The 20,653-nt window shown below is 42.2% G+C and overlaps 1 protein-coding gene across 2 annotated transcripts in view; it reads right to left on the reverse strand.

Annotated features, from left to right (window-relative positions):
* ALK (ALK receptor tyrosine kinase) overlaps positions 1 to 20,653 on the reverse strand; it is a 307,510-nt gene that overhangs the window by 31,421 nt on the left and 255,436 nt on the right. For both annotated transcript variants that reach the window (XM_071423517.1, XM_071423510.1), the window contains exons 10-13: positions 17,965 to 18,059; positions 16,461 to 16,604; positions 5,499 to 5,661; positions 1,162 to 1,312 (exon numbers count right to left, since the gene is read on the reverse strand). In XM_071423517.1, the coding sequence (XP_071279618.1) occupies positions 1,162 to 1,312; positions 5,499 to 5,661; positions 16,461 to 16,604; positions 17,965 to 18,059 (553 nt within the window). The remainder of the gene's footprint in view (positions 1 to 1,161; positions 1,313 to 5,498; positions 5,662 to 16,460; positions 16,605 to 17,964; positions 18,060 to 20,653) is intronic.

The raw sequence follows: 20,653 nt of genomic DNA on the forward strand, positions 1-20,653 counted from the left end.
TTAATTGATTTGGAGTTGGGTGGGAATGATTAATAAAATGACAAAGTCAATGACCCAAAGGGACCACTAGATTACAAAAAAAAATAATCCTTCATGGCAAAGACATAACTGATTACAATCCAATCTAGTAAAAGTCCCCTCTACAAGTCAATGCAATCTCTTTGCCTCAATGAAAGAATTACATTAGCACTCAATAAATTCTCACTAAGATTACAGTGGCCTGCAATTTAATGAGTCCATTTATTACCCTCAGCTGGAATTTCCTAGTTAAAGATGCTGGATGGACGTTTGAGTTAGGCTATTTCTCATTTCAAAAAGGCTTTATATTAATGGTTTGTTTGTAGATATGTGTAATTCTAGTTTGAACATTATTTACTTCAGCATCCAGCCTTGAGAACCCCTTTTACTTGTCTATATCCTTCAACCTTTCTCTGCTCTAACAGACTGCTAAGCTTTCATCTCTTGGATGCCAGCCATTATCAGCTGAGAAATGCACATCATTTAAATGTCCAGCTCAAGCCTGCAGGTGAAATTTCATAATAAAATGCTTAGTTTGCTCCATGAGAGTATCTTACTCCCACATCCTCCTCCAAAGAATACTTAACAATTAATTAACTACTGTGTATGCAAATAGTGCCCATCTTTCTGTAAAGACATTTGCAGCAAGGGTTGGTTAATAACATAAAAACAAGGACTGACCCAACCATGATTGATTTGTCTTTCCTATTCCCCTGTGGAGAATAACCAAGCAGGCTCTGTGACGTGGGTATCTCTAGAGGTGCAGAGTATATGAAAATGGCAGGGCTGGGCTCAAAAATGGAACAAGGACAAAACCCTGCAAAATCAGCCCTGAAGACTGATCTCCAGAGGAATGGAAGGCAGGGTTGTCTTTTGTCTCCAAGCCCATACACAGGTGCTCTGAGATACTCAGACCAGACAGGAACCTGTTGTGTATTATCAATGGGGCCCAAATGTTGAAAAGAAGCAAGCACAGGGACATGGTGCTTCATGTTCTCATGCTCTCCCAGTAAAACTAAAAAAAAGTATTTCTTGACTCCTATACCCCCAAACCCCTTGAGGACAACGTTTTTCTGTGTGAAAAGACAAAACTCTATGGACTGGTAGAAGGGATGCAGGCAAAACAGAAAGGCCATCACTTACACTAGGACAAGCATCTTCTCCTTGCTGTCCCACCAAGATATACAGTGTATCATCCTTCTGGAGGTCAAAAATTCCCAGCACAGACACTCCGTGGGACCGCACCATGGTGTTCTTCCCTCCTTTCCCACCTGCAGCTCCATAGCCTGAGATGCTGCAGGAAAAAGAAAACAAGAGGCTACCACTTGAGTTGTCCCAGGCAGGTGGAAGGAGGCACAAACCCTTTTGGAGCACTGAGCGTTTTGCACACCTGAGCATTTTGCACGATGTCACAAAGCTGTTCTCCGAAGACCTGAGATTCTAAATAAACCTAAACCCAAAGCCTGAAGACCGATTTTCTGCTCTGTTTGAATCTGTGAGCTTGTGTAGTTACAAAACAGATTCTTTCACATTGATTATTGGGCAAACACAGCTGAGAACAGAGTGAGCAAGCCCTTATAGTTTCCAGCTTTAATATCTGAAACACATCTTGTTTCCCAGAAGGCACATCCTTGAGAAGTTTGCAGCAAGGAAGAGAAAGAACAGAAGCAGGAGAGCTGGTAAAACCAGGACATATGGCTAAAGAGAACATTAAGCATGAGATTGACAGAGGGAGATTTGAAAAAGCAGACAGCATAACTGGTCCTGGTAGCATGGACCAGATGGAAAACAGCTCTCTTATTCCCAGGACCAGAGGAATACAGAAAGAAAAGTAGATGGAGATGACACTACCTGCAGTAAACAAGGAAGGCAAAAGCCCCCTGGCCAAACTCATGGTGATCAGAAACATCTCCCTGTCTCCAGCCAGGAGTGGGCAGGTTACACACAGGCTGCTGCAGTCTCAGTTCAGGCTCTGGGATTTTTATTTCAAACACTCAAGATTCAGAGGTGCTTGCTGTTGCTGCTGTACCCAAAGATGTGGCTGTAACACTGTATTTCCCATCTCCTCCCTCTCCCTTTCTAACAGTGGACATACTTAAAGCAGCTTTTAGCAAAGGATTTCAAAGCACTTTTAAAAAATCATGATAAAACACACGTTTCTGTGACTAAACACAGAGTTACTCAACTTTCTGAGCAAGTGAATGATGGTACAGCAACCCAGTTTGGATCTGAAATAAGCAGATAAATCTCCACTGACATTAGTAGCATTCCATGTGCTTCTGTGAGAGCAAAATTCCACCTGGAGCAGGTAACCAGAGACTGCAGAACTCAAAAATGGCTCTCGGCTTCCTACCAGGCACAGCATAGGTGCTCTGCTTTAACACCTCCTTTCCTCCAGCACCTGGCTGCTCTCTGCCCAGCACAGTCCTGCCTGCAAACAGGCAGTGTCTCATAAAGCATATTAGATCCTGGCAATGTGACATGATTATGTTCATGCCACTGCTGATAACCAAAGCAATCAGTCCTCAGTTAGGCTGTACCAGAGCCAGCAGAAAAAGTGATGGACACAGCACTGGGCCACCCTGAACAGATGCTCCATGAACTGAAAGCTGAGTTGATTTACTGTAGGATTTTGCAATGGCTAATGAGGTGCACTACCAGGCACAGCAAGCTGGCAGGGCTAATTGGCTGCCAGTAGGGGCCATACTTTTCCATGTAAGAACAGATTTTGCATACAAGCAGTGATATCAGAAAGTTCAGGAAACCCAGTCTGGCCTCACCCAAAGGCTGAAGACAAATAAAACCCACTATATTCAGGTGGCAGTCATTCCCTGTTCAAAACAGGTGTCACTATTTAAACAGTTATCTTGACTTCAAACCTAGAGAGGATCCCTTTCATTAGTAACACCTTTCTTTTACAGGAGGAAGGAAGCCATTTAACCATATTGGCCCTGAAGAAAGGTTCAGCCCATTCAGAGCAAGAACACAGAGTACCTCCCACTGCCTTCCTTCTTTTCTTTTACTATGACACTTGTGGGATCTGCAAAAGAAGCCCACACCTTCAGGAAGGGTCAGGATGTGCAGAGTGCAAACCAGGGCTGGAGAAAAACGTGCACCCTCACATCCAGGTAATGGGAAACACTGGAGCTAGTCTTGAGAGTATGAGAAAATGCTGTACCTAGCCTGGCTGACTCAGAATGACACTTTTTTGCACACCACTGGGCTGTGTTCTTGTGCCACCTTACAAAATAGAGAAGAGAGCACAGTGGAAGTGATCACAAATGGGGCACTCAGCAAAATGGACCTAAACCTTTTCCTTTAAAAATGGAAAGAAGTAGGTTAAAGGATGGTGATGTGTAATTTATTACAGTCCACTTCTCTCATACTTGGTCATGAGACCTAGATGACCAGACCTTCTGAATGCTTAGAAGGAGATCTGAAACAAAAAAATATTCTTTTATAATGTTTAACTTCATTGTTACACAATGTGAAGTCCCACAGGGGTGAACCAGAGCATGTAAAAACTCCAGTTTTCCAGTGTGGGCACTACAGTGTGTGGCAGCCTACCCAGACCTTCACAGCTGGGGTTTTCTGGGTGTGCCTGGTTTGTGCTGGCAGTTTTGTGCAAAATTGAGCTGTCTCTATTTTAATAACGCATATTCTGCCTCATGTTCACAAAATCAATATCCTTCTTGAGCAATTACCAGGAGTGTACATTACACAGTGTAAAACACACTGATGTGGCAGAACATCAGCTCCCTCCAGAGCCCAGCAGCCAGCAGGAGCGTTCTCTCCCTGTGTCAGGTGTTTCAGCACTGCCCATCAGGAAAACTTACAGCACCCACACTGCAGCAGCACTGCAGGGCAGAGCTAAACACAGGCAGTAAGTCCAGGCTCTGGGAAGCCTGGAATTGATACTGCAACTTGACATTTTCCTAGGGCTATGCTATGCTGGCAGACTCTGCTGCCCCTTCAGCAGAGCAGAATCAGGAAGATGTCAAGTTAATTTAAGCCCACAATTGCCTCCTGCTTTCCCCAGGCTGTGAATTTTCTACTTTAGCCTTAAGAGGTGCAGAAGAGAATGTCATCCCTTTATATATATATGTTATGAACGACATTATACATCTATTATCTATACAGAACTTAAAAGTCTGTTAGGTCATTTATAGGATTTAAATAGGCAAGTCGTGCCTGGAGGGCCCAAGGGTTGTATTGTGCAGCAAAAAATCAGCCTACAGTTGCACAGGAATTCTGGCTCTTCTTGGACTCTGATATTGAAGAAATGACAGTGCTGTAAGCTTTTGGGCTGTTTTGCCTCTTCATTTTTGGGCTGTACTTTATAACCATATTTACTGGATGCTGGTTCTGAAAAATTCTATTCACCTCAGGCAACTCCTTGTTGATAGCTGGGTAAAGTATCATTAATGTTTTTTGCATGACCATCAATCCTTGTAGGAATAGGCACTCAGGCAGAACTTGTGCCTAGCCCAGCCAGTTTCTCAAAACTGCTTTGCCCTAGACCTCTGTCAGAGACTGACACCTGGCCTAAACATTGGCATTCTTTTCCAATATAAAAGAAAAAAAAAGAGATGTGATCAGAAAATTGTAACTGAAATTTGTTCACCTTCAATGGAATGTTTTGCTTTGAAATCCAAGACACCATCATTGGTTTCAATATGGAATGCTGCATGAAAACCACCTCTAGACAGTCACTGGTTCAAACTGACAGTTCTGCTTACAAAATGATGCATGTAATGGCTTCATGCTACCATTCAGATACAGTGAACTACACTTCAATTGAACTTCTTTCCCCAGCAAGAGCAAAAGGAAAAAATGATTGGTAAAAATCTGATAAAGTAGCATTGAACTGTATCTGATCACCTCTCTTTGAAAACAACTCCACAGAGGGATTTAAGTGTTAGAACCCTCAGTATCTCACAGCCTACCATTTAGGTGGCTGCCTTCCAAAATCAATTCTACTGTGGTAAGCCAGGCTTACAAGCTCAACTTGCTGTCTCTAGATTCAAAAAAGTGAGGATGCTGAGCAGAGGTTGTTATAAGCTGGCCCATAAGAAATGCTGACACATGATTGTGCCTTCCACAGCAAGTGAAGGGTGGGAAAAACTCATTCTGAACCCAGGGCTCCATGAATGCCAAATGGGAAATGCATTCCTCTTGGTCTGGGGAGGTGAAAATGCTTCATTTTCAGCTCCTGATAGAGCTCTCCCAACCTGTGACCATTCAGGCTAAAGATTTGCCTGCCTCAGAAAGTTTCTTCTCTTTCACCAAAATAGTTGCATCTTCCAGGGAGCAAATCTGAGATGGGGGAGACTGGAAACCACAGGCTCAGTGATAAGTAAAACCCCAGCAGATGTGGCCAAACTTCTGAATGTAACACTTCAAAACTGCCTGTTGTGTATCAGCAGCTTGGATCGTTCTGAACACAGATACATCATGCCAATCAGAGACAGCTCCCTTACCTGTATGTGTTGGTTGCTGGTACTCTCCAGATCTGAATGCCTTGGAGAATCCCTTCAGCTCCCACCACCACTCTGAGCTTGGAGTTCCTGTAGGCATCGTTGCACTGGCTCTGGGTGGGGCCATAGGGTCCACTGGCACCACAGGTTGTGAAGAGCCACTGATCTGAAAGGAGGACACGTGCAAAGCATGACCCCACACCCAAGGACCAAGGAGCTGCTCTGCTTCTTGGACCAAGAGCAGAACCTGGCCCTGAGGTTTTAACCCAAACAAATACCCCCAGAATTACTTTTAAAAGTCTCATAGTTCTGTGTGCCTCAGTATTTGACAGCTTTTCATTGACATCTCCAGAAATCTATCACAACAATAAACATAATTTTATTTTTCCTAAGGCTCAAAAAGGCAAAGAGCACAGAGTAGAGAAAAATCCAAGAGTCCTCCCAGTTTCAGGCTCTGCTCTCTGGGCTGTTAAGTGCTCATTCATAATCTCAAGGCTGGTGCATTCCAGCCCTTTCAGTTTCTAGAGACATATGGTTATTGAATTTATTTTAAATGGGAAAGTAACTGTTAATTAGATAAAAACCTGTAAACACAACACCATCACAGTGATTAAAACATAACAATAGATTAATTGAATTCTAAATAATTGTTTGCTCACAGGACACTCAAATTAAGCTTCAGAAAGCAAAACACCTGACTGGGGCCTGTAAAACCAGCATCTAGTTTCTGCATTTTCTAGGCCAGATCTGTGGGTGTAAATCAATGCCTCCCTATTACAGCCATTTTCATCAATTGGAAGCACTGATCCTGTACAAATAGATGTCTAGAACAAGGCTTTGTTAATTTGTGTTTCAAAAAAAGTCCAAATTTTAAAATTTGAATACATGATGGTGGCAATTATGTCCTTTTCCTTAAAGATTCATTTTAGGAGCATTGTAGTCCCAAGACCACAATGCTTTTGTAAACCCACCTTGTCCTATTTTCTAGTATATCAAGAAATACTTCATATATACTCAAAAATAAGATCTAGATGGTAAATAAGCGGAAAAAGCATTTTTTGTGAACATGACATGATTTATCAAACATACTTATTAATAATCTAATATTAACAATCTAATAAACTCTATTAGGTAGTTCTACTGCCATTATAAGATAAAAGATTTGGAATCTGAAGGTTTTTCTATAAATGATGTTGGTCCAGTCAGCCTTCCACAAGGCCTTCTCAAAGGGCACCATTTCTCCACCAGCTTCCACAAAAGCGATGCCACACATGCAGATTCCTTCAATGGTGACACTAAATAGTTCAGACAGGGCATTAATTGGGCTCAGTGACCAGGAGTTGGAATCAATGATCCCTGCAGATCCCTTCCAACTTAGGATGTTCTATGATTAGCTTGACCTGCTTCCTGGAATTCAGAGCTATTGTCTAAGCTGATGTGGTTTAGAAATGATGGTCTGCACGTGTCTGGATGAGCAAGGCCAAAGGTCCTACCACTGCTGTTATTGGAGACTTTCACCCTCCAGAAATACAAGAAAACAAATTGGCTTAGCCAGAAAAAAGATCTGAATTACCTTTTCACAAACTAATCCTGAAGATCAGCTAAATTCCTTCTTACAAAAAAAGTTCAGTGAATGAAATGGATCAAAGAATTTGACAGAACTTTAAGAAATACAGTGACTGGTATTTCTGAAAAATGTTGGTAATACAGTGTCGTGCAAAATTACCACTCTGTAAAAAAATTTTCCAATCCAAGTACTGCTGAGAGAATAATCCCACCTCTCTGAAAAATCTACACCATCCCTTCTCAAAACTCCCCTGCAAGGGTCCTCTACAGCTTTTGTCACTGTTACTTGTTTTATTTACATATTAATTTCACTTATTTCTCCAATCCTTCTGCAGTGGGTGGCAGTATGAAATCTTAAAATTATTAGACAGCAAATGGAATAATTTTCCTCTCTTCCTGTGCTTCTGATGTACCCCCTAAAACAACAGGTAAGAGGGTAAAGGCGCCTAAGGAAGAAAGGTCTAGAAGTTACTAAAGCAAAATGCTTCAGTAGCTCTGAACAGTTTGGCACCAGAAGTTACTTATGTTTACCCTTGCAAAACCCACCCCAAACCCAAAGGAAAATCTCACAGTAGCTGGAAGATGAGAGACTCATTCTGTCAGCTATCACAGTGATTTAACATTGCAATACCCCAGCGGGTTTAGCCACCTGCACTGAAACATATGTTTAGTAAAGCAGGCAGGTAAGTGGAACAATAAGAAGCCACTTGGATGTCTCCAGTGAAATATCAAACATGTTCCCAAAGGTAGATGTGGGTGACCTTCAAGGAGACAATAAGCCCAAAACATGAGAGAATCAAAATGGAAAACTGGAAGTGATAAAACCTAGGACAGGCCACAGCATGTGCAGACTGCTGCTGTGGTTAAGCTTTACATTTCTGATTTAGTCCCTTGAAATAATACAGGTTCCTTAGGTATCTGCCTATCTGACCTTGGCAAACTCCTCTCTAGATGATTCCACATGTAATACACATGCTGGACAGCTGGACCTGAAACTGGCTGCTCTTGGCTCCCACTGGGTTCCAGGGACTGGGGATCAGTGAACTACATCTTATTCCAAAATGCTTTGAAATGGCCCTCTGGTTCCCCAAAAGCCCTGGTTGAACAGAAGGAGAATGTCCTTTTGCTGTACACCTTACACCTTCAGACTCTGAACTGAAGCAACCAGAACAGCTTTTGTATTTTCTGCCTTTAGGGCAGACTAGAGGGGGCTCACTTGCAGTGCAGAGCCAGTATCAGAGTAAAGGCAGACATTGCTGGCAATTTGAGATTAGTCAATCTGAGTTTTCAGAGCTTGAGAGGATGGGGAAAGAAAAACCACAGATATGTTATACCAGGGAGTACAATGGAACCTGGAGATGACTGAGCACAGGAGGTGTTATCTTGGGTTTCTGAAGTGGTCCTGTTGTAATGGATACAGTGGTGCATACAAGATTGTCTGTAGAGCCTCCCAGATTCTGCAGGTGCTGCAGCCAGGACTAGCAAGAATATGTATTTGCTTTATTTAGGTAGACAAGAACAGGAAAACGTGTTTCAGAACTAGCAGAGCTGGGTAGTTATCTTTGCCCAAAACATTGCAGCAGGAAGTCTGGCCCAAGTGAAGTCCATGGAGAGACTGCACCTGATTTAAACCAGCAGGGATTTTAGTAAAATCTACAGCCGGGTGTTGCATGATCTCCTCATTTGTCATTGCTGCACTGATGTGCAAACAGCCCTACTCCTGTTTATAAATACTGAAAACCAGTCCAACATGGAACAGCTTTGTCACTGAATCAATGGGACATAATATGACACAGGAAGAAGTTTCCCCTCATTTCAAGATAATTAGGACAGATGGATCTTAGTTACAATTCTGGATACAGACTTAAACTCCCACACTTCCCCCCTCCCCACCATTTCACAAAGCCAGCTCTCAGTGTGCAGATACAACAGCCCAAGAGCTGAAACCTCTAACCCAGCAGCAAAACAGAGCACTGCCTGCCTTAATAACCCACCACTACTTTTTTAAAAGTAAGATTTCACTCCATGCGAAGTATTGATTTTCTCTTGATTCTAGAAATGACTGCAGCATGTCTTATGAGCTTGGAGAGAGCATTTCTACAGGTTGCTGCATGCCACAGCAGTTTACAGTAATTCAGTTTGAAGCATTATTTTGATCTCCAAAGACTAAAGCAGCAGCACTGAATCGAAAATCCTTAAGTAGCTTGGTGAGGAGCATAGATTTTTTCCCTCTGTGAATATCTGTGATCTGTTTCATAGTGCACAACACATCCCTCCTTCCTCCTGCAGTGTGTGGCAGGATAACACTGCCAGCACCTCACACACTGGGGGAAAAACAGCAGGACTTTCCAGGCTAAAGCTCCCCAAAAACTAGCAGACTGTGGAATTCTGCCCAACTTCACACAAGTTACATATACCCAATGTTCAGAAACAGCTCAGCATTCCTATGACAAAAAACAACAGTTTAATGTAGGGTCCCTGTATATTCTGCAATTGGTAGTTGCAACATGCTACCCAGGTTTAAAGAATGGAAATATCTGTTTGAGGAGGGGGAAAAATAGTGGAGATTCAGATTGGAGTACTACATTTCAGTGAATAATTTACACATCAGTTCAATTTAGATAGAATCCTCCCTTTTAAAAGAAACATAGCAGAGGTAAGATTAACTTTCTGCATGTTCACCCACTCACCTGCCCTCCTGCTCCCTGGCAAGCCCCCCAACAACTGGCAAGGTCCCAGAAGCAATATTTTGCAAAAAAAAAAAGTAATTTTGGCTCTATTAAAACAATTGAAAAAAATTTTCTTCCTTCATAACATTTTTTTCTATAATGAATTCACTGACTGATATATTTACACACACAGTTGCTCATCCTTTTACACAGCAGAAATTCTAGGTTTCACACAGCTTGTCTAGATACATGAAATGCACAGCAATCAAGGTGCTGGATTTCAGCCACAGCAAGAGGGAAGTAATGTCCTGCTCTTGGAAAACAAAATGAACAAAACCCCACAAGACTTAAAATGACTGATTTGTTAGAAGCTCTGATACTACTTGCAGCCCTAGGCAATGCTGCTGCAGGCACTGCTGCAAATAACAACCAGCAACACTGAAGAGAAAACCATGGGACAAAGCCTGAGGCACATTTGTACTTCTAACATGGAAAGCAATTTTATTGGCACGTGTACAGCTCACAAACTCCATGCCCCAAAACAGACAGAGGCATTCTGGCTATACCTCAAGGGTCTAAATGTATTAGCTGGCATTTGTCAAATCCAGCTGGTTTGAACCTAGTTTAAACCCACTGCCAACCAAAACTTTAGTGATTTGAGCAAATTGCCAACCAAGCACCATGGTACTTGGCTTATTTTGGAACCTAGAGTAACATGTAAGTGAAATGCATCAGTGCTTTAAAATAGTGTGTAGACAGTTTGTGTAACTTGCTGTGACAAGCTCTATTCAGACCAAAAGGCCAGTCCTACTTCCAACAGAGTAGAAATCCACATTCATGAGGGCTATAAATTCTCATGTTTCAGAAGCATAAGAACCCCAGTGGCTAAACTTTTGGATGCTATTAATTCTTCCTCACAGAGTCCATTTTACCTCTTCGTCTCAGGCAGATGCCATCTAGCTTGATGCCACGACCAAGTGGAATGTTTGCTTCATCTATTGGTAAAAACTTCCATAAACTTCCCTTGCCTGCCAATATTTGGCCAATATGGGAAATCAGGGGCTTACAGGAAACTGCCCACCATAATCTTCACTAACATTTGGCTGCCACTGGCCCCATGGGTTGTGTGGAGAGCTGTAGATTTTACTCAGTGCATGAGCAATCTCAGTTATGCATTACCAATAATTCCAGTGGTCCATGCTGGAAGCCTGTAGGCAAAATACACTACAAGCATACATAAGAAACATGCTCAGTGAGGTAAGGATTTCAATTTTGCTTTGGGTTCTGCCATTTAACAGTGTTCTGTGAGCAGTAATTGGAGATTATTAGCTTTCCCAGGATTGAATTTGCCAGAGATTAATGGGGCAGGGGTTGAAAGATGATGGTAAATGGCAGAACTAGGTTGTGCTCACAATCACAGTCTCATACCTGTAAGTGTGCCTACAAAATGCTATTAAGGGGCTATAAAATGATCATAGAAATTAGTGAGTCTTGCCAGCAATACAAGAACCAGTTACTGAGGTATGGCTAGACTAAGAGAGGTCAGCTTTTCCACCCTTTCTGGAGTTACTATTTCTATCTTTATTTTCTGAATGAGGGCAGCAGTGGAAGACTTGGATAGGTCTTTCAGTTCAATAGGAGGAGCATCTGCAGTGATGGCAAACATATGCGTGATTGATACTGAGTATTTCAAAGAAATACTAAGGTATTTCAAAGAAATACTCAAAAGCTTGATTCATACTTTAGACTTTTCTCAAGTGTTTATAAATAAGGAACAGTCTCAGGGCATTCTGGTAAGAAACTGTGGTCAGTGTAAGAGGGTAAGAGCAGTACTGATTCTGGACAGCAATGGCAACGCCTTGTTTCTTGCCACCTTCTGAAACCAGGCACTAACAAAGCAGCATGAAGAAAACAAATTTCTTTTCCCTTTTATGATTCAAAAAGAGTCTTCCATAATGATACATGCTAGCAACCTTTTTGGAATTTCATATTGCTCATAATTACAAAGGATGGTAGAAATGCACATTAGGTAACAAAGACCAAGTTGGGTGGAGGTAGAAAAATTATTTAAAACATTTTCTGAGATTTACAGCAGTTTCTGTATAATTTAAACTGCCATTCTTAAGAGTGAGCAGCTTTGAAGTGTAGGTCTGAAACCTGTGAATTGCCCTGTTTATTTCAAGTGCATGATTAACTCTGGAGAGCAATTATGCCAATTCAACTTTGCTAGGTTGTATCTGGTTGCATGCTGATTTTCAGTATTGCACCGTTGCTATTTTCAATCCTACAGAGAAAGCAAGTGTAAACACTGCAATGAAGAAATTCATACCTACATATTGTGAGATCCCACTGTTGTGTCTGAACATCTCCATCACTGTTTAGAATGCTACTTTTGTTGGGGGAAGGGCACTGGGCTGTTATTTACTGTGTTAATTGATGCATAATACAAAAATACAATTCTGCAGATACCTTTATTGCATTATACCAACAGTTCAGTTAGTATAATTGCATACAAAGAGCAACCAAATGTAATTTTCTTTTACTTAATACTTGCTCCGCTGTCCCTTTCAGCTCCTTCATCTGATTAAGTAATGTGACTGAGAGTTCTTCCGAGAAACAGCCATGGAAGTGCTCAAAACAGGACTCTCCCCGATGGAAAACACAAAATCTGTGCAACCACTAAATGCTGTGGGGAAGAGACTGCAGGAAAACAGTATCCCAGTTTGGGTAAGAAAATTATTTGATGGCAGTTTCCATGCATGAAATCAGGGCTGCACAATGGCTGGTGGATGTGCAGAGCAGAAGGGACAAAACAATGCAAGATTTGAGGGGGGGAAAAGGTTAATGTTTTTGCACATTGCACAACATGCCATTTTTGTCCTGTGTGCCCTGACATGAATAAGTTGTCAGTGGGACAGAAGAGAAGCTGAAACATCAAAAGAGAGGCTATCCTCATGGTATTTAAAGCCTATTCAGAAGCACTAGAAATCTTTAATTAAAGCTTGATTGCTCTGTGTCTTGTTATCTCCTTTTGCCTACTGAGAATCCTATTTTGTCTCCTTCAGCTTCTGTGATAGTAATTTGTTTACCTCGAGTTCCTCATTATTGCTCACTGTATCTTTAGATGCTTGAATTTCCCATATTCTAGCCTTGTGTATAAAAGGAAATTGCATTGGTTTGATATAAATTGACTTTTTAATTGGTAGTTGAATGATAGTATGGTTTGAGAAGCTTTCAGTTTTACTTAAACTAATACCTAACCAATTTAAAAGCAAAGCCAAAGTAAGCCTGGATTTACAACAGAATAAACAGCACTCAGCCTTTTGTACAATTTAACCATCTCAATGAAAAATCCTGGTTCCATTAAAGCTGATTCAGTCTTCTGGCATATGCAGACCTTGTTACAACTGTTTTTTCAGGCTGCTTCTAGAATCAAGTTTCACCTGCAACCTTTCAGCAAGAAGCTGGTATTCCAGCAAATAACACATCATTAGTTAACAGAAAAGGAAAGCATTTGCACTGCCCTGTGAACATCTATCCAATGGCCACCTTGCACTGCAAGTAGCTGTTTGATCTGAAAACCACAGGAATGTTTCTGTGCTGGTCCTGGTCACCAAGGAACTTGAGAGAGCAACACCACCACATTACTGTAGACATTTCAGGTCTTGTTCTACCTGGTGTGTTCATGATCCCAGTGTGACACACTGCAGTGGGTAACACATTTCTGGAAGCTTTAGGGTGTTTGACAGTGTGGCTGTATGGTGTGTTTTGAGTCTCCAGTGTGCATGACCTGGAGGTCCTCTGAGCCATGACCAACAGTGGCAAGGCTGAAGAAGCAAGTCTGAGGGTGCAGGGCCTGAGAACAGAGAGGACAGGGGGGCTGGTGGTGCCAGCCATCAATTCTGCTGGAAATGCATTTCCAAGCACAGGCAAAAGCAGCAGGTATGTATATAAGAGGCTGTGCTCAGATACAAAGGAACAAGTGGAGGGTCCCTGCCCTTGAAAACAAGTGAGCTTGTTTGGATTTAATGTTGTGTAAATAAAGTGCTACCTGTCTTTCAGGCTGTAGCTCCTGCTGCGAAGGCTGAGCTGGCCTGGAGACTTAGGGAGGGCATTTTATTATCCTGTAGTCTCATCAGCTTTAGGAGCACAGTTCTTTGTTTTAGTAAGATTTCTTAAGAAGGCAGTATTATAGTATGTGATCCATCACACAAGTCAAAGATCCTATTAACTGTAATTACTTTTAGCTGAGCTCATACTGGTCAGTGCAGTCTTTGGGACTTCAGGGTGGTGCTGATGCTGTTGGTTCACTCACACTACAGTAAATATGTGCCCATCAAAGGAAAGGCCTTCTCAGAATCAGCCTGAGGTTTCTTAAATGCATTACGGGATGCAGAAAGAAACAAGATTGAAGCTGGGTAAAATACATAGCCCAGGGACCAAACCAGCATCTGCAGTGTTTCCTGAGAGCAAGCAGGGGCTCAGCAACACAAAGGGAAAAGGGAATTTGGTGCTGCAGAGACCCTCAGAAATGCAATGACTTTCACTGCAAGAAGCTGCCACTCAGCTTCTCTGTTTCTGCCCTGTCTACTCTGAGGGCACAAGGGGAGAAAATTGCTGCAGGAGTAATTTCAAACCCCAAGGGCTAGAGACAATTTTAGACAGAATATGAACAAGACCAAGGATAAAGCCCAGAAAATAGGCAAGCTGTTTTAGATTGAAATTGCCTTGAATTTTCACCCCAAGGTCATCACAAATTATTTTAATTGCTCGAAGAACCTCAGTGACCTTCTCTTCTACCCTCATGCAATCTGATTCCCTTTATTTCTACCATCCAAGCCTTTCTTTAAATTGAATTCCTCAGACAGGACAGGGAGCAGAAGAGCTAGATGATGTCAAGTCTAGTGACAAGTAGGAAATAAAATTCTCACAAAAATTTACAGCCACAGGATTTCTAGCCCACGCACACTTTACATTAACTTTGCATCTAAAATCGAATGCTTTTTTTTTTCTGTTGCTAAAACAGTAGGTACCCTGGAAGGCAATGTATAGCTGCCTCAGGAAACTACATCACCACCCACAGGAAGTCAGCCAGAAATCCATAATCTACCCCTGCCTACAGATCCTACCATGAGATCACTGACCCAAGGGCAATACTGAGAGCACTTAAAAGACAACTCCACTGTTTCCAGGGCAGGAAACAGAGATACAGATATTGAAGGGAGAACTTCAAAAGATCTTCAAAGAGAACATATAAAGATACTTTTGTAAATTATACCTTTCTGACAGCCCAGGCTCACACACAGCATCTGTAAGAGAGCTAAACACAACCTTTATGGCTGAAGTGCAGCTTCACCCAGCCCAGCACCCTCTCCTATGGGCTCTTTGCCTCTGTCTCACTCCCTCGGGGCTCCTGGCAGTGCTTCTGCACTTTTCTTGCTGTTTGATGCTCAGCACATAAAATATCAGTAAACTCCATGTGATGGGGACTCAGCTGACCCTGCAGGCTGTCCCTCAGCCTCTGCTGCCAGAGCTCAGGCAGCAGCAGCTGCCCTGCTGTGGCAGCACGGGGTGGGCTCATGGATCCAGCTTTTCAGGGAGGCTTTCAGGGCTCTGTGGGGCTTTTGGCCACGCTGACCAGACTGTTGTTAGCATCAGAGCTAACACCATTAGTCCACACACCTCAACAGAACACTGCAGGTAGCAAAGTGAAATACAGACTAGAACAGATGCAAAAAACTCTTCTTAGCAGAAGAGTGGGAGAGAAGGAGGCAGCGGGAACAAATCCTTAGGCTTAATGACAGGGCAAAGGAGGCATTTATCAACCCTGCTCTCTAACTTAAGAGGGGAGGTATTTCAAATTGGCAGGTAGCTGCCCTAAGTGAGGAGAAACAGCTGCACACAGTGCTGGGGGTTGCAGTTCTTACGAGCCCTTCTCTCTCCTGCAGTCACCCCTCACTTCCATGGCCAGCCCTGCTGCCCCAGGCAGGCTGGAGGTTGTGGCTGCTTGAACCTGTTAGGAAGAGAGGCTGGCAAGGAGGAGGGAAGGAAGCCAATTCAAATGGAAATGCACCTTTGGGGCCCAAAACAGATATTGTGGATATGTGGGAAAGCCTGGGAGAGGAGAGAGGGAAACATTTGGGAGACAGTGATGGGAGCACAGTTAGGTTGGAAAGGCTGATTAGGTGGGAAGGGCTAATTACAGTTAGGTTGGAAAGAGGAGCTGAAGGGTAAGGGAGAATAAAGTAACACGAACATACAAGACTGACATTTCCAACTAAGTCCAGTACTGTACTGTTTCAAATGGACAATGAGTATCTGCTGAAAAAGTGAGGCTATGTTAGTTCAAACCAAGTCTGTATCAACTAGAGTTGGGTGTTCAGGTTAATAAATGCTAAACTCAGTCAATTTGGACACTTCACTTTGATTCTGCCCATTTTCAGATGACCATGACACCAAAAACACTTATCTAACAATTTAAACCCATGTTTTACTTCAAGGGGCCCTCTCTGGTTCTTTGACCAGCTGGCAGCCTGTTACAGTTAAAACCAAATTACAGTTAGCAGCTAAAGGTAATCTCTTTCTAGAGTATGTTTGTTTTATTTGTAAGAGACTTGGGAAAAGCTCTAATCAAAGGCTGTGGGGGAAAAAAATGCATTTAGCCACATTTAAATGAAATCTGTGCTAGTTGGAAATCTCTCCTGTCTGATGATGCTTCTCAGACAGTTACCTGCAGGATCAGAAAAAGGGGCACTGCTGAGCTGGAGATTTCCCAGGAGCTTTTGTTCCCATCCAAACTTCTTCTGGCCACCTCTACTGGTGAGCAAATTGTTTGACTCTGGGGTGGTACCTCGAGGTGTCTTCTCTCCACTGACTAGAAAACAAGAAATCACAGATTGGTTTATGGCTGAGGGGGACTGAGTCACTATGTTACTCAAAATTGAAGCTAAAATAAGGGCTGGAGACTTCTGTGCTGAGAATAAGAGCCTGCAGTCACAGGATTTAACATTATTAAAAGAAATGAGCAGATTTACTTTCCATTGTTGTTACGGAACTGAGACAAAAGGAAAATAAACAGGAATGAGTGATAGGCAAAACATTAAGTGAAAGAAGACACAAAGCAGAAATACAGAAGATGATCTTTAGCAACTGTTATAAAAAATTTTTTAGCCAGTAAAAGCAGGAGGAATTTTCTTTAATTCTATCCTAATTTTAAGATCTCTTTGAATACTGTAACTTGAGGTATATTGCACTTGTGCACAGAACACAAGAGGTATTACAGCATAAATGGAGAGACTCATGCCCCAGGCAATGCAAATTAGCGTAACACAAAGCAGATGAAACATTCTGACTGCAGAAGTGGTTTAGAGGTTTTCAGTCCAAACAGGGCTACAGAGGTTGCAGCTCCAAGCGTAGGAGAAGAAAGGATGTGCTCAAGTTCTGTTGCTCAGCCCAAGGCAGAAGTTTAATTTGTTCAGAGCAGCAATTCTCCAGCCCTCATGTAAGTTGTTGGTCTGAGGTACAGAGTGACAGATCATTGAACACATTTACAAATTAAGCAATTCACTATGCATGAGATTATGAAAGATGAGTCAGACACAAATGTTTAATAAAAATCTACATGTGCCATCAGAGGTACAGACTGGGCATATTCTAGAGGCCAGTCAATCACAAAGCCAGGATCAGAATCCAAATTTTTCCCCAGAGCAGTAGAGTGTGAAGATCCTAGTTTCTGATTCACACTTAAATGCATGTCAGTCCAAATAAAATAACCTTGTTCTAATTTAACTGGAGTATTGTGCCCAGTGTTATTGCAAAGTTAGTGTCAATCACAGGATGCCTGTCTTTTCCCAGCCAGTGTCCAACTGTCATTCATTTTGATAACTGACACACAGCAAACCAGGTCATGTGGAAATCTATAATCACACACTGGCTTCTGCATCAGCCTGGCTGGACAGGTGATGGTTCTGCCTCAGCTGGAAGCTGATCTCCCACACCCCGTGTCTCACTGCCCACTCATGCCAAACTGGGAACTTGCTCCCTGCCTGGCTCCACCAGTAAGGGGTGCACCTGACCGGGGTTCCTCTGCCTAAGCACAGTGATTTCTGACACAGACCTTTGCCTTTCAAGAGTCTTTGGAGGATAATGACACCCAGCCCGTTCCCCACAGTTCCCAAATTTCAATTACATGGCAAATAAAAGACAAGTCACTTGCAGATAAAAGGGAAACTTACTTGTTAAATAACAGTCCAGACTAAGGGAGACATTGTCAAAAGCAATAATGGCATCAGAGCCTTCTTCCCATGAAGCGGTGATCTGAAACCAAAACCTGCACAAATCGGAAAAAATGGGATTAAATTCTGCTAAAGAACATGAAATTCAGAGCTTTTCACAATTAAAGCAGCTTTTAAATGGTGGAGAAAAACTTTTCACGTATAAAAATATTAAATTGATAGAGAAAGTATCCTCACTCCTAGCAAGGAAAGATGATCTGAGGAGGGGAGCTATTCAGTAATATAGGTGGAGAGAATAACAGCATATTGCCCCTCTTCCCTCCAGACAAACAGCCTGAAGAAGCAGAAGTGTGTGTATGCATGTGGTCAGAAAACAAAGTCCCCTGGATTCTGGTACAAATAAAAGCTCAACCAACTGACCAGACCCCTAAGAGGTTTTAATCTCACAAGTGATTTACACCCTAAAGTGCTAAGAAAAATAAGTAGGTAGGGCTCTTGAAGTAATTTGGAGCTCCTAAAAGGAACTGGCAATCAAAGGCTGGACCAATTTTAGAAAGTATTTGGTGTTGATGCGCTCTGTAGGAAGCAAAGGGTGTCTAACAGCCCTGGCAGTCACAAAAGAGAGGAACTGACACTGGGTAGTCCACAGGAAGAGCAGAACTCATTATCTCCTTAGAGAAGCTGAGGAGGTTTGCCTTAAATCACTTCCTGATTTAAGGAAAGCTGGCTTCTGCTGGGAAGTTATGCCACTCTTACATTACCAGAAGAAAAATCACTGTAAATTCACTCTCAGTGATATTACAAGTCAACAGGAAGAGCAAAAATTACCCACAACCAAATACTTCAAATCTGACAGTACACTGACCACACATTAATTGTGTGTACTCATGGATTTAGGTTTTCTCTTAGCTTAGCAAGTTCATGTTCTCTCGATGCATATCTGCCACATAAAACCGTAATACTCTGCTTAGGAAAGAGAAAAATTTCTGAAAGCAGCCAACCATAGCTGAGCAGTCAGATACAATGCTCAGAGGTTGCATCAAGAATATAAAAACATGAAATGATCACAGGATGTAGAACAAGCTGCAAGTGAATATGAAATATTATTTAAACCTCATTCTCTGTTGTATCTTGATGTTTTACACCAGCAGAAGTTAAACCATTCGTGGGTCTCTTTAATGTAGATCTATTGCTGGTGCTTGCTGCTCTATATTTTAGAGATAAATGTTCAGTCAGAATGTGAATTCTTGCAGGTGCTTCAGTTCAGACAAGAAAATGATGACAGAACAAGGTATTTTTGAGGAGCACCCCTATTTATTTCAAAAGGCTTTAGAAATCCTGTCTCTTCCTTGCAGCAAGAATCTAAACACTGGCAGAATTTTTTTTTCTTCTCACAGACTCTAGTCCTTTCTGCATGGCACTGGGTCTAAAATATTTTCGCTCAGCTTTGTGTATGTTATTAGCATTCCTACATTAGTCTTGGTGATTCCTACAGTTTTAAAATATACCTCTCCTTTACCAGCAAGCCAACCTCAAAACCAAAATTCTAGTGAAGCTGCCCTGGTCATGTGCATATTTACTGTGGGACAGCATATTCCTGTGTTTTGAATGTGGATTTTGACTGAGACTCCTGTCAGCAAATGTAACCAACTTCCACGTTGTTCTCCAACACAGAGCAGCTTTCCAGAGGGGACAGTGAGGTTTGGCAAAAGCTAAACCAGACCCCAGGGATATTTGTGAGGATATTTTGAGGATATGTAGATTGGAGTGTCATCATCTTCTGCAACTGGTGTTCTTGCTAAGCTACAGCTGGGCACAAAGTCAGAAAAGCTGACACAACCAAAGCAAAGAACTCCAACCAGGAAAAACTCCTGCCAGCCTCCAAGAGGTACAAAGGGTTTGGAACAAACCACAGAAAATATTTCTATATGATGTTTCTCCTTCTTCATTTCTGGTAAAGAAAAGCAACGATGTTCCAACACTAAAATTTCTCACTCCTTGGAGATATGCCTTGCACATATGGAGAGACTTCACTAAAACTGACTTTTTGTGTTCTAAAAGACATGAGCAGCTGCCATGAAAGAGCAGAGGACACAAATAATAGTGGATATGGTGAAGGAAGAGTATCCCTAGCATCAAAGGCAGCTCCAAATTGCAAGACACAATTTTCCTTGCTAAATGATCCATCTTTTTTAGCTCAAAAGGTGGCAGCTCCATCCATACAAGTCTGAATATCACAGAAGCATATTTTTAGCCTTCCAAAATCCATAAAAAGTGCAACTGCAGTCTGATGCTGCCAGCAGTCTCACAGTTCTTAGTTGGGATACCTGAAACCCCTTGTGGGTATGTCTAGGAGGAGAACAGAAGGGAACATAAAATCCTTGGATATTAAATTGGCTTCTGATGGAATTGGCTGCCCTCCCCCTGCCTCCCTCCCTCATTTGCTTTACAGCTGATATCCTACAACACTTCAAATGAAATTACAGGCTCTAGCATAAACATAAGCTGTTCAGTTTTAGACATGCCATACAAGACTTAAACAAAAGCTGTTGGACACACACAGTGGCCTCTGAATCTCCTTTTTCCTGCAAGTCACAGTGCCAGCAGCAGAGATGATTGAACTGTTGGTGAAACAGGTCCTAAAGCACCACAGGTCACATTCTGGTGTGCTATGGAGAACCAGCACCTA

This window comes from Agelaius tricolor, unplaced genomic scaffold, assembly GCF_023055355.1.
Source record: "Agelaius tricolor isolate 1412-34295 unplaced genomic scaffold, bAgeTri1.0.p SCAF_1, whole genome shotgun sequence".
Lineage (NCBI taxonomy): Eukaryota > Metazoa > Chordata > Aves > Passeriformes > Icteridae > Agelaius > Agelaius tricolor.